The sequence below is a fragment of the Talpa europaea genome, assembly GCF_964194135.1.
Source record: "Talpa europaea genome assembly, chromosome: 5".
NCBI classification, from domain to species: domain Eukaryota; kingdom Metazoa; phylum Chordata; class Mammalia; order Eulipotyphla; family Talpidae; genus Talpa; species Talpa europaea.
In genome coordinates, this window is record NC_140071.1 from 142,391,581 (window position 1) to 142,404,283 (window position 12,703).

A 12,703-nucleotide genomic window follows, 5' to 3' on the forward strand; every position below is an offset into this window, starting at 1 on the left:
GGGCCCAGAGGCGCGCGTGGCCCGGGCGAGGCTCACAGGGGCTCTGCCTGCACACAGGCTGTTCCCGTCGCTGAACGCGGACTGCAGGTTAGGACGACGTGGGTCAGAGCCGTGGCGATGGCTAAGGGACTCGCACACCCACGTAGGCGAGCTGTTGGTTTCCCAGGAAGGGCGGCATCCAGGCAGCACTGGCAGATCACTTCCACTCCAGCTGTTTCTGCCAGCTGTCGGCGGCATCTCGGAGCTGCCAGTCTGCCTTTCTGGTAACTCTGGCCAGCCTCACTCCCCTGACGGGGTAGAGGGTCCGCGGGGAGCCCTGCGGCCTTGGGCCTGCGTCCGGGTAAAAGAAGGGCCGCTTCTCCCGTGGTCAGTCAGAGACCACAGAGACGAGGGAGGGCCACGGGCAGAGCTTCTGGAGAAGGGACAAGCGCGCCTCGGTGACCCGGAAAGCGCTGGTGTTTGGGTGGCACAAAGCAAGAAGCACGAGTCACTGGATCCCAGCGAGTCCGCGCATTGACCGGCACGGCCCCTGAGGGCGCCTGTAACTCCTCAAGGCGAGGACAGTGAGAGGAAGCGGGCGTCTCCGCTCTCACAGGGGCGTCAGCTGCAAGGGAGGTGGGTGCCTGGGGCGTGTGCGCTGCGCGTGGCGTGCAGACAACACGGGGCTCGCAAAGCGCTGGAGACAGACCTGCCATGCCCCAGTCCCATCCCGGCTGCTCCGAAGATGCCAGGGCACACTGCCAGGGACACACCCCGTGTGGTCATTGCGGCGCGGCCCATGCGGCCCAGTCGGGGACAGCTGAGCCCGACAGACGCACAGGCGAGGAGCGCGGGGCCCAGCCGTGTGTGTGCGTCGCCTGCCTGTGAGGCCCGTGCACGCATCTCTGCATGAGGACAGGGACAAGCCCTTCGTCACACAGATGGAAGTTTGTATGTATCCTTACGTGAGACAACGTAGCATGTCTGTGTGTGCGCGCAGGGACAAACTCTTCCATTTGGCTAAAATGTGGGTCAGGAGCAAAGAAATGTAGCCTTGGCTGAAAGGCACTGTCTGGGCGCGGGCGGCACCTGTGGGGAGGCTGAGAGTTTTGCATTTCCATTGCGGGCCCCTCGCCCCCGGCAGCGGTCTCCTGGCTGCAGTCGCCCTGGGGTTCAGCTCCTGGTCAGTTAGGTCCCTCAACCAGGACCCACCCCACGCTGCCTGCGGCCAAGCAGGGCGCGCAGGTGCCAGCAGGGAGAGGTCGGCTGCAGGGGGCATCTGCACGGCCGTCTCCGAATAGAAGAGCGTCCTTCCCACCAGCGGCCACACACACTAGTAAGAAGCGAGTAACAAATGACTCTCTAAAAGCACCCCAGGTCCTGGCGCCGCTCAGCTCCGGGTAACAGTTGCCTTCAAGGAAGGCAGGGGATTAGGAAGGGGAGTCACTTGTCAGTGAGACCTGCGGCATTTTTAGATCCTGAAAAGAACAAAAGGCACAAAGGAAAAAACATTCTCAGGCCCCCAGGGCATCTGAGTGGCTGGGAATCTAAGGTTTTAAGTGTCCAGGTGATCCAGGGAAGGCACCGATCTCGCGAGGGAATCTGAAAGAAACTGGACCGTTTTAACCTGCTGCTTTAAAAACTTAAAATCCCACAGCAGATGGGCTGGCACTGGTTGGCCGCCCGCTCTCACTGCCTGGGCGCCTCGGTCCCCAGCCGGCACCCCAGGGGCGGGTACGGGACGGACCAGGCCGGCTGCTACGGCAGCGCCAGCAGCATACAGAGCAATACAGCGGCTGAAACTCTCTAGGGAAGATCCCTTACCATGCACTTCCTACTCCTCTTTTAAGACATCAGCAAATGCTAAAGCAGTCGTTCTATACTTAGCCAGGCACCTCTGATCTGTGAGGGCCTCACATCTGGCAAACTGAAATGCGAGAATATTTCACTCCACCCACATCTGGCATCTTAAGACAGTTTTGTCTCTAGTTGTCTGTGACTCGCCACCCTCAGCGGCACGCAGCTCCGCGCCACTCCTCAGAGGCGGCCCCGGCAGGGCCCTGCAGCCTCCAGCAAGCCAGTCCTGGTCACCAGCAAGCCAGCCCCTCGCCCAGGCACGCGAGTCTCGAGGCACTGGGAGAGCCGAGGCAGAAGGGGCTTAGGCTTCGAGGGGCTTCGAGGGGCTCCTCTGGGCTCCCTGCTGCAGGGAGCAACACGTTTACCAGTGTGCAGGGCCAGGTGGGGTCACCTATGGCTTCGCCACCCCCCTCCTCACTGCAGGGATGAGGCCCAGGCCACCAGCACGAGGGACAATTCCAGTGACTGCGAACACACTGGTGGGCCCTGTGGCACCCTGCGCACTGCAGTGCCACCTGCCGGACCTGCATCCGCCTCTCAGCAGCTGCTGCACCCCGGCTCCTTGTGACACGGCAACAGATGCCCACCTGCTTTCCCGCCCTCGCTCAACCCTTCCCTCCCAAGAGGCAGGGGCGGATGGAGGCCCTGGTGGTGTGAGCAGCTCCTGAGGAAGCGCAGCCACCACGCCAGGCAGGCGAGAGACCAGAGAGGAGGCACTGGACACCGGGGGCATTGGTGGGGCCAGGGGCAGCCTGGAGGCCAGCGCACACCTAGCGCAGGTCCCAGCAGGCACCAGCCACCAGGACGGAGACCCCACGAATGAGAACAGCTCCCCCTGGGGTGGTGGGAATGTTCTGGAACGAGAGCAGTGGAGGCCACACACACTGTGCCATCTGTGCATGCGAATCAGACCTCAATGAAATCATGACTAAAATGATCAAAATACTTTTTTCCAAACACACTGAGCAGCACTGGCACCAGCTCGCCTGGCAGCGAGAAGACAAACAGCACAAACAGGACAAAGCAACAGATCACAGAGCCAGGGCTGGACCCGACAGAACCACTTCGCACAGCCTGGCCTGCCGAGTGTGTGCAGACGAGGCCACATAAACACCCGCGGGGGATCCAAACCCGGAAAAGACTGATGTTTGCAGCTGAAAAAGAAACAACTAGAAATTCTGGAATTGAAGACTACTGTCGCCAAAATTACAAACTCAGGGAAGAAGAACAAACTTTTTGGCAGATTAGACACAGCTGAAGAGAGACAGAGCGAGCTGGAAAATAACGAGGGAAAATGAACCAGACCCCCTCGAACACGCCCCCCCAAAAGAGAGTAAATACAAAGAGAATATGAGAAAGAGACTATAACTAAGACTAAGATATATTTAAATGCAGCTGAGGACAGGCAAGTTAGATTTTGGGAGAAATGCTGAACACTTTTTCAAAACGTAGAAAGGCGATAAATCACAGATTTAAGAAGCCAAGGGAATGCCAGGCAAAAAAAATTTTTTTACATCCACACCTGGACACAATAAAATGTAACCAGAAAAGTCACAGCAAGAGAGAAAGTTCTAGAGATCCTGCAGATGGGAGGCAGACCGCCTTTTGAGGATGAAAGTAAAAATCTTAACCTCAAAGTCCTCAGAACACTCCACTCTCCAAGCCAGGACTATGGGAGCCCCCCTATTTTTGCCTGTGCTTGAAAAAAAAAACAGCTTAAAATAAAAACAGGCCCCAGAAGAGGACTGGACGACGACACATACCTTGAGCCACTGCTCGGCCTGCTCCTTGCTCTGCACGGCCAGGACCAGCGGGTCTGTGCCCTGCTGGGTGATCTTCAGCTCGTGCTTCTTCTTCTTGCTGTCCTTCGGTGTGTAGGTGACGCTGCAGCCCTGCAGGGGCAGCTCCATCTGCGGCTGCTGGTCCTTGGAGCTTTTGTAGCACTGCATTGGGCAGACGAGTAAAGGGAGGTCACGGGGAGTGTGACAGAAACGCCGACAAAACCCAGCGTGGTGCCCCCCACCCCGCCCCTGGCACAGCCTCCGGGACCCCCACAGACACAGGTCCACCTTCCTGGCACCCACTGCACAGCCGGCGCGCACGAGAAGCCTGCCCTGCAGGTACGGCGGCTCCAGCCGGCTTGTCCTGAGGTGCCGTGGGTGTTAGGTTGGCGCTGCCTGGCCCTGACGGGGGGGTGCAGGTACACCTGTCTCCTCTCTAGTGCTTTCTGGAAGGCAGACGGACGCTCTCGTGAAGAGTGTAGAGTTCACCCCCGGAGCACAGACGCCTTCCAGGTCTGCCTGCAGGAGAGGGGAGGCTCTGATGCTGCTCCTTGTACACGCAGCTGTCCCTGGGGGCCCCGGGGGGGCTCCGGTTCCATCCGTCTCAATCTAGTCGGTGGACCTGGGATCCAAGCTTCATGCAAAGGCTCCATACCCCGTTTTTATCAGGTGCATCACGGAGGCGCAGCCTCTTGGTGGGAGCCCAAGGTGTGAGGGCAGAGATCCGGGTCCTGGCCCGTGACTCACTTAATCCCGAGCTTCCGAGGCTGTTTCCTCACTTGTAAAGTCAGTTGGCGCCGGGACTGTTCCACCGTCGAATGACAACACGTCACTCAGGACAATGACATCGGCTACCAAGCACCGAGCCCACAGTGGAAGAGGGTTTGCCTCCCCGCCACTCCTGTTCCCCTCGCGTCTTTACCCCCCCCCACCACCTCAGGTGCCTCACACAGACGTCCGCTGGCCTGCAATCACTTGGCTCTGTCAGTTCACCTGCTGGGATCCCTGTTTCACACAAGAGCTCACGCCTGTCTTTGGCACCTGACCTGCCATGCTGCACATGACCCCCTCGAGCGCCACGCATTGTGCTGTAAAGGGCCTTCCATCTTCAGGGCTGAGTAGTGTTTTGGGGTGGCAGGACCCTATCTTCTTGATCCAGTCCTCTGTCCATGGGCACTTTTCACAGGTTGTTTTTGAATGAAAAAGCTTCACAATAAAAATGACTTGGCGTCTGTGCCTTATCGTGGGGGATGCTTCCCAAGGCTTTCCGTCCGCTCTTCCTAAATATGCCCTGCTCTAGACGGCTGCCGCCTGGCTCTCCAGACGGGCGTCTGCTGGGAGAGAGGAGGACGGGGAGCCGCGAGGCGGGCAGGGGGGTGGACGCAGCCCCACAGCTGCCCCGGGACAGGCTGGGCGCCCCCGGCACATTTCTCTGCTGCTCTTCTAAATGGGGGCCTATTGTGTGTTTTAATCATTTCGACAACGCAGCCACATCTTGCAGCCATTATGTCAGACTATAAATGAGGACCATGTTCATCGGGGTTTTTTCCTCATTCTTTCCTTTAAAATTCCCCCATGGCATCATTTTTGGCATATTCTAAATTTGGGAGCAATTCAGGCCACGCATGTGGAAAAAATATGTAGTCTCTGAAAAATTTCTGACAAAACCATTAATTAAAAAGTCTGCAATGACCTCAGCACCCAGTGCAGGCAGCCCTGTCGCTCACGCCGGAGCGGCAAGCGCGGCTGCGCACGAGGGGCACCGTGGGCCGCTCTCCCGAAGGTTAACTTGGAGGAAAACGAAAAGCCCAAAGAGCGCAAGGCTCCTAATTCTGATCCTCTAAGGAGTCCCCGAAAGCTGGGAGGCGGGGCGGGGGGGGGGCGCTGGGGGCAGGGCAGGGAGGAGTCACCCGCCTCAGACTCTGCCTCCTGAGAGTCGCCCCCTCTCTCCCTGGCTACTCTCCCCGCCTCCCTGATGAGAGCAGCTTTCAGTTTCCAAGCGCTTCCTTCCCTTTCCTGCCGCTGCCGCTCCCCTGCAAGCCTTGCAGGGCTGCCCCACCCCCCCCCCACGCCTGGGCTCCGAGGAATTCACTGACTCACAGGGAGGAAGTCTGCCAAGCCAAGACCAAGCCAAGGCTCCTGCGTCCGAGGACACGCGGGGACACCGCTGGGCAGGAGAGTCTGCGCGGCCACTCGAGGGGCCCAAGACGTGCGCTGCCCCAACTGTGCCCACTGCCGGCGAGGGCCTGCTGCTCGCTGCCCAGCTAGTGCCTGCCCCACCCGCCCGGGGCCCGCCGGAGGTCTGGCTGCTCCCCGTGGTGGGGTGACACCCCGCTGACGTCCACGCAGGACGCTCACCAGCAGCTTGGTGTCCTTGACCACACAGAGCAGCTTGGTCCACTGGCCAAAGCGCTTCTTCCGTAGCAGGAAGGCACAGATCTTGGCGTCCTTCACCAGGTCCATGGAGGCCTCCTCGGAGGGCCACTGGTGCCGCGTCTTCTTCCCCTTCCCGTCCTCCTCCTCTTCGTCGTACGACTCGTAGGAGCTGCTCATGGCGTCCGAGTCATAATCTGGGGGGAAGGAAGAGGATCCAGCTGCAGGCCTTTACCTAGAAACCCCCGTCGGCTCAGACCCGCCGGGTTTGCATGAGTGTGCAGGGAGAACATGAATTAACAGAAATAAGGAGAAAACAACACACCTGGGCAGGGGAAACTAAGTGAAAAGCTCTAGATGGAAGGGACACAGGATCACCAAGAGGGTTGGAGAAGTGGTTTCTAGATGGTTCTACGCAGGTTGACATGCTTCGGGCAGTGCATGTGGGAGCCTTGCCAGGCTCCGCAGGGCCTGCACATCCTCAGCCCGTGTGCCTCTGCCACCGAGGCTCCCCCCCATGCCTGTCCCCCAACCCATCTCGCCATCCAGGTCTGTGCCCCCTCTCTGCACGCACCACCACACACACAAATCCTCCTTAAAGCCCCGGGTCCAGCCCCCAGCCCCTCGCTCTCAGCGCCCGCGGGACCTCAGACACAGGGGTCCTTCCTCTCCCGCAGCCATCAGCACCAAAGGTGGGAGTGCTTTCATTCCCCACACGCCTCGCCTCCCCATTCTCCGAGTCTCTGCATGGCAGGCCGACCCCACACCTGCCTTTGCCCGAAGGCAGGCACCCCTCCTCCAGCATTTGATGGACACCGCCTCCAGCAAGCCCTCCTGATTCACCAGCACAGGCAGCCGGGGCCCAAGTGCATCCTCCAAGCTCCTGTTATGCAGTTCTGACCCCAGTGTCACTGTGTTGCAGATGGGGCTTTTAGGAGGCCGCTGAGGTTACCAGGGTGGGGGAGAGGGCCCCAACCCCATAAGCAATCTGGTAAGAAAGGGAGGGCGCAGCGCAAAGGGGCCTCACATCCCACCTAGGCGCAGCCAGACCCCAGGCTCCAGCCTCTGGACCGTGAGAAACCAGGGCCTGTCTGTGGGGGCTGCCTGCCGCGATTCGGAGTGAAAAGGCCTCCTCGGTGCTGCCGCACCCCAACACAGGCTCACCCCCGGATTGCCACTGCCGTTTTCTGTCTTCTGTCTCCCACCGAAGCCCCCAGGAAGGGAAACCACCTCGCTGGACGGGCCGGCCCCAGGGTGCAGCCGAGTGCAGTGCGGGCAGGCGCACGTGGAGGGCAGGGCGTGGCGTGGCTGCCGTCAGGCCTGCGGACACCCGGGGCAGGGCAGCAGCAGGGCTCCCTGAACAATCTCAGCCACACTGTCACCCTCCCAGGCAGCGGGACACCCCGAGCCCAGGCCCGCGCAGCCCGCGCCCTGCGCATCTGAATCCAGTGCCCTTGGACACATATTTGAGGGGCGTATGGGGACATGAGGGGCGTGAGTCACACCCCGTCACTCAGAAGCAGTATTGACCCCTCTAGCCTGGACTCTCACACGGTCTCAGCTAAAACCACATCTGTGCAGGGCCCACTGGGCTGTTGGGGAGCACAGGCCCACCGGGCTGTCAGGGAGCACGGGCCCACCGGGCTGTTGGGGAGCACTGGGCTGTCAGGGAGCACGGGACCCACTGAGGCTGTCACAGACGTGCCAGTGACTGGAGGTGGTGGCCCCTGTCTGACCTGCAGACCCGTCCGACACTGCCCTGCGGGGGCCGGTCCTGCCCGCAGGGACCAGGCAACCTGGCCACAGACTCTGACGAGGGAAGCCACAGGCTGTGACTCTGGACCCTGCTCTCACTCCTGCCAGCAAGCGCCGAAGGCACGTCCCCTCTGCAAGATGGGGGCCCCGCTGGGCTTCAGACAGAAACCATCCAGGGCCCTAAACTAGATTACACCCAGCGTCCAGCCCTGAAAGTGCTGAATTTGAAAGTGGGTGCCAAGGAGGAGTCGCGGCTTCTGAGGCCCTCCAGGCCTCTCACCCAGCAGCGCCTTCCGGCAACCCCCGTGTGACTCAAAGAGAAGTGAAGCCAGAGGCCGGCTCCCGGCACCCATCTGCCATCACCATGCTGGCAGCCGCAGCTCCCAACCCATCACAGAGCCACTTCCCACTGGCCCAGGGGCATGTCCCTGTGCTCACACAGGTGCCCGCAGCAGGATGGCCATCTAAGCGGCCCCAGCACCCTGGGGCCGGAGACCTCACGGCCCCCTCTCTGGCTTCCGGAAGGGCCCTCTTAAATCCTTGTGTGACGCCCCCCGTCCCCAGAAGGGGGCACCCTCCCGCCACCCAGGCCGGCTGCAGCAGGTAGAGCCCGCACTCACTTGAGGTGATGTATTCCGGAGCTTTCCCAGGACTCAGGGGCACAGCTTCCTCGTAGTAACCTTCGGGGAGCGAGGATGTGGGCAGCGGTGGAGGCCCGCTGTCGGGGGGCTGCGGGAGGCAGGAGGACACAGAATTAGGGGACCGTCGGCATTTCCAACTACCAGGTCACGGCCAGACTTCTTCCTCCTTGGTAGAGCCTTTGGCCAAAAGACCACCATCCTGGGAAGAGGGTCTTAAGTCCAGCCTCTGAGATCCCCTCTTGCTCACATGCACCCCAGCCTGGGCCTAGCCACACCCCTCAAAACTCCACACCAACCTGGGGCGGCTTGCAGCCGGGCCTGAGCTAGGCGTCGCCTAGCCACACAGCTCCCCCACGCCACTGACCCATCTACACCCAAGCTGACTTCTCCTGCTGTGGCCCGGATGGGGCGCCCCAAGGGCAGGCCTGCCCAGTACCCCAGGACCGTCAGAGCGCTGTGGGGAGCAGCGCCCACCCTCACAGGGCTCCCAGGAAGCACAAGGAGCACTGTCAGCCGAGCTCCGAATGAAGCTGGAAATGAGTGTCTAAGAGGGAACCTGTTGCTGTTGAGAGAACCGCATGGCAGCTTCTTGATGAAGCTGGGATGGGGGCCCCTGCTGAAGCCGCAACTTTAGAGCAGGGATGAGGGGCAGGTTCTGAGCACCCAGATTCTTCCTGGCCTTCAGGCCCAGCGGAAGACGCCTTGCTCCCTGCAAACCCTGCTGACGGACACACACCAGCCTGTTCCCTAAGCGTCAGCGTCGAGGGAGGCCTCTTCCGGGGCTTACACCAACGGTACGGGCCTCAAGCTCCCCCAGCCCCATGCTGCACTTCTGCAGCGGTGCAGATGGCCTCAGTGCTCCCCATCAGGAGTCCCCCAGACGGCCTGGTCACCCCAGGCACAGATGACTGCCTCTCAGAGCTGGCAGAGCATGGCTGGGCCCACAGGGGGAGCAGCACACCCCCCCTTCCCTCCTGTAATATTGGCTGTTCACACGGCCAATATTCCAGAAACAACTGGAAAGCTGTTACTGAGAATGGAACGGAGCAGCGGCCCCAAGCTGAAGTTAAAGTTCCAAGTAGAACAAAGTTCCAGAGAAAACTCTCAGGAGGTGAAACTCCACCACTTTCCATGGAACGCGACTCTGAGCCAAGGCGTCCTTAGGAATGGCCAATCCCCCTGCGAGCTCAGGCCTCGCCTTCCTCGGCCAGCAGCGGAGGCGAGACCCTCAGGGCCAGCCGCTCCCTCCGGGAAGGAGTCACCTCCCTTCCGCCCGCCCCTGTGCCCCTCCCTGGCTGCTTTCCCGGACCTCCTCAGACTGCGGTCGCTCTGGACCAGGTCCAGGTCCTTTAGATCTTCCCGAGGAGGCAGCGGAACCTGACCCAGGGTCCTGGGGCCCCTCGAGGCCTTCGGAGGGCCCCCTCCCCCTCCGCCCCCGCCCGCCCCGCCTCTGCTGGCAGCTCTTGGAAACGCTGTTTGAGTCACCGAGTGTCTCCATCTGAGATTGCGGCGTCGACACAGGCAGACTGCTCACGTCCGGAGCGGGGGCAGCTGAGTCAGCGGAGTGTCTCAGAAGAGACACAGCTGCCTCCACCGCTGCAGCCAGACCAGGGCGCGAGCTGGGCCACCCTGCAGGGGGGAGCCCTCAGAGGCCCCAGCCCCCCCTCCCCCCCCCCCCACCGCCCCATGGCCGGGACAGTCTCCCGCTGCCTTGCGGGAGCCAAGAACCCCGCTGCCAGCAGTGCCCGCCCCTCATCCATGCGCGCGAACAGGGTGGAAGGTGGAGGCTTGTTGGGTGAGTCTCAGACAGCCTGTGCCCTGGAGGGACAGCTGGGGCCTGCCCAGCCGCCGGGGCAGGTGTCGGCATTTCCACAGCAGTCCCAGGTCCTCTGCAAACAGGGTGCCCGGGCCCGCGGGAGCACTGCGCCTGGACACGCGGGGCACACGCTGGGGGCTGACGAGGGCTGATTTTCTACATGATGCGTATTTAATATTCTTAAAATCAGAAAAAAAGTTAAACTATTTTCACTTTGAAGCAACATACCTCAAAATACAATTTTCAGAGGCGCAGCCTCACGGCTCCCCACACCACTGCTCCCCAATGCCTGCTCCCTGGGGTGCCTTGGCAGAGGAGCTGTGGCTTGTCGAGGACAACACGGGGCACATGGGGGGCTCACCTTCTGGGAACAAAGCTCACTAGTGCTTGTTGCTGTCAGAAGCGCCCTGGAATGCCCTCCCCCACCACTGGCGCACGAGGTCGTGCTTGTGCCGCTGTGGGGCACACGGAGCCGCGCTGCTACCCCTGCCACGGTGATTTCAGCAACGCGCTTTGGAGCTTCGGCGCTTGTCCTGGGGCTGCCACGGGGACAGCATGGAGGCGTGGGCTGGGTTATGGTTGAAGAGAGGAGGAAGCTGCCGCCGGGGAGAGGGGTGAGCTGGTGCCCCCACCCCCCGCCCGGGGCACCAGTGTCCTTTGCACGAGAAACATCAATAAGCCACGAGGCCTGAGCTGAGCAGACCCCACCGGGTCTGGAATCGCTGCCTGCCCGTGGGCCCCTGCGGTCCCTGCTCTCCCGGCTCCGGTGACAGCTTCGGGAAGGCAGAGGCCCAGTGACAGCCCCCTGAGACCGTCCGGGCCCCTGGCCTGCAGTCACCTGGCCACAAAACTCTTCTCTGGCTGATGTGGGCCTTTCAGGGCAGCTGCAGCCCTGAGCCCAGCTGGCCTCCTCCTGCCGGGGGTATCCGTGCGCCCGGGGAAGGGGCGCTGGAGTCAAGAGACCCTCGGCGGGTGACGACGCTTCACCGTCTGAACTGCACGGCCTTACCCTGAGACTGCTGAGTGGGCTTTTCTGAAAAATAAAAGCTTTTGTCCAAATCACACCCCATCCCATCCCCATCACTACTCGGCGTGCACCCCACACTGCCTTGAGCTGACGCTGGGAAGACGGTCGCCCCATGTTCCTGAGTTTCCACCAGTTTTACTGATGCCCGAGGAAGAACGAAGCACACGGCCACTGCCTCCCTGGCCGCCTAGGCAGCAGGTTCCACGGGGCAGTACGGCCCAGCGTGACCCATGTCCGGGTGCAGCCGCAGAGCGGGTCGGCATGAGGGTGCGGCAGGAGTCCTGTGAGTTTCCAGGCCGAGGAAGGGGCAAGAGAGCTCGGCTCACAGAGACACGCCTGGTCCCTGGGACCGGATGCCCCTCTTGCTTCCGTCCTGGCTTTCCTCTCAACTCCGCGACTGGCAAGACGCCCAGTTCTGTCTCTGGTCTCGTCTCACGCTCTCGCCTGCCGCAAGGAGAGCCCCCGGCTGCAGAAGGGCTGCGGGGAGGGCTGGGAGCGGGCAGGAGGCCCAGCTGGCATCGCTTCAGGGTCAGAGAGTGGTGGAGGCGGGCGAGAGTTTAGCAGGGCAGCATTTCCCTTTGGGAAGACGAGAAGGTTCTGGCACATGGCAGTGGGACGACTGGGAAGCATCACTGGATGCCGCCGTGCCGGCCCTGGAGCACACTGTCAGAGCCCTAGAGCTGGTAACGCTCCTGGCATGTGGAAATCACCAGGGCGAGGGCTTCGCTGCTGTCTGCTGGCATCATGAGCCTTATTTCCACAAACTAGCGAATCAAGAATGAAATCGCCGTCGTCCATCCCCTCCAAGCTCTCTCACCTGTTGTTGGAGACCATCGAATGGAAGCCACTCTGGACGGCGCCTGAGCAGGCAGCTCTCCCGGCCCAGGGAGTCTCCCCGAGCCGTGCTCACTCCGCAGGGGCCTGCGCCGGGCTGAGCACAACGGGCCACCTCGGAGCCAAGGCCCACACAGACTGAACCCACTTCTGAGTGAACCAGGCACTTGCCAGGCCCAGCAGCCCCCACACTGCAGGCTGGGGCCACACGGCCTGAGGTAGGGAAGGCAAATGGACATCTGTAGAGCATAGCAACTCCCCAAGTGGTATCAGGCGTCTGTGCTGGCCCCCAGCCTCCCTGGAGCCAGGCGTCTGGGTCAGGCCGCCACAAGCTGCACCCACACTCAGCAACCAGGAAAGGCAGAAGTTAACAGCACGTAGAAACCCACACGACAGTGTCCCCAGATAAGAAGGAAATGACCAACAGCTCCCAAAGAGTCCGACACGCGAGCTCTGGCAGAACATACCCTGCCGCGGGCGCGTCTCTGCTGGGAGAGCTGCAGCTCAGCCCAGAAGGGGTGTGGCAGTGAAAGCCAAAGTTCCAGGTGGGGGTTTCAGCTCCTAGCTAACCCAGGGGGAAGGCCAAGCCCCAGCGCCAGGTTGCTGCTTTGCCTGCTCCATCCTCTGATGTGTTTCTCAT

At 61.4% G+C, this 12,703-nt stretch overlaps 1 protein-coding gene across 2 annotated transcripts in view; it reads right to left on the minus strand.

Annotated features, from left to right (window-relative positions):
* The window catches only part of AFAP1 (actin filament associated protein 1), a gene marked incomplete at both ends in the record, with an annotated part of 30,838 nt that overhangs the window by 15,576 nt on the left and 2,559 nt on the right, over window positions 1-12,703 (minus strand). For both annotated transcript variants that reach the window (XM_084233852.1, XM_084233851.1), the window contains 3 exons: window positions 3,600-3,779; window positions 5,976-6,187; window positions 8,366-8,474. In XM_084233852.1, the coding sequence (XP_084089978.1) occupies window positions 3,600-3,779; window positions 5,976-6,187; window positions 8,366-8,474 (501 nt within the window). The remainder of the gene's footprint in view (window positions 1-3,599; window positions 3,780-5,975; window positions 6,188-8,365; window positions 8,475-12,703) is intronic.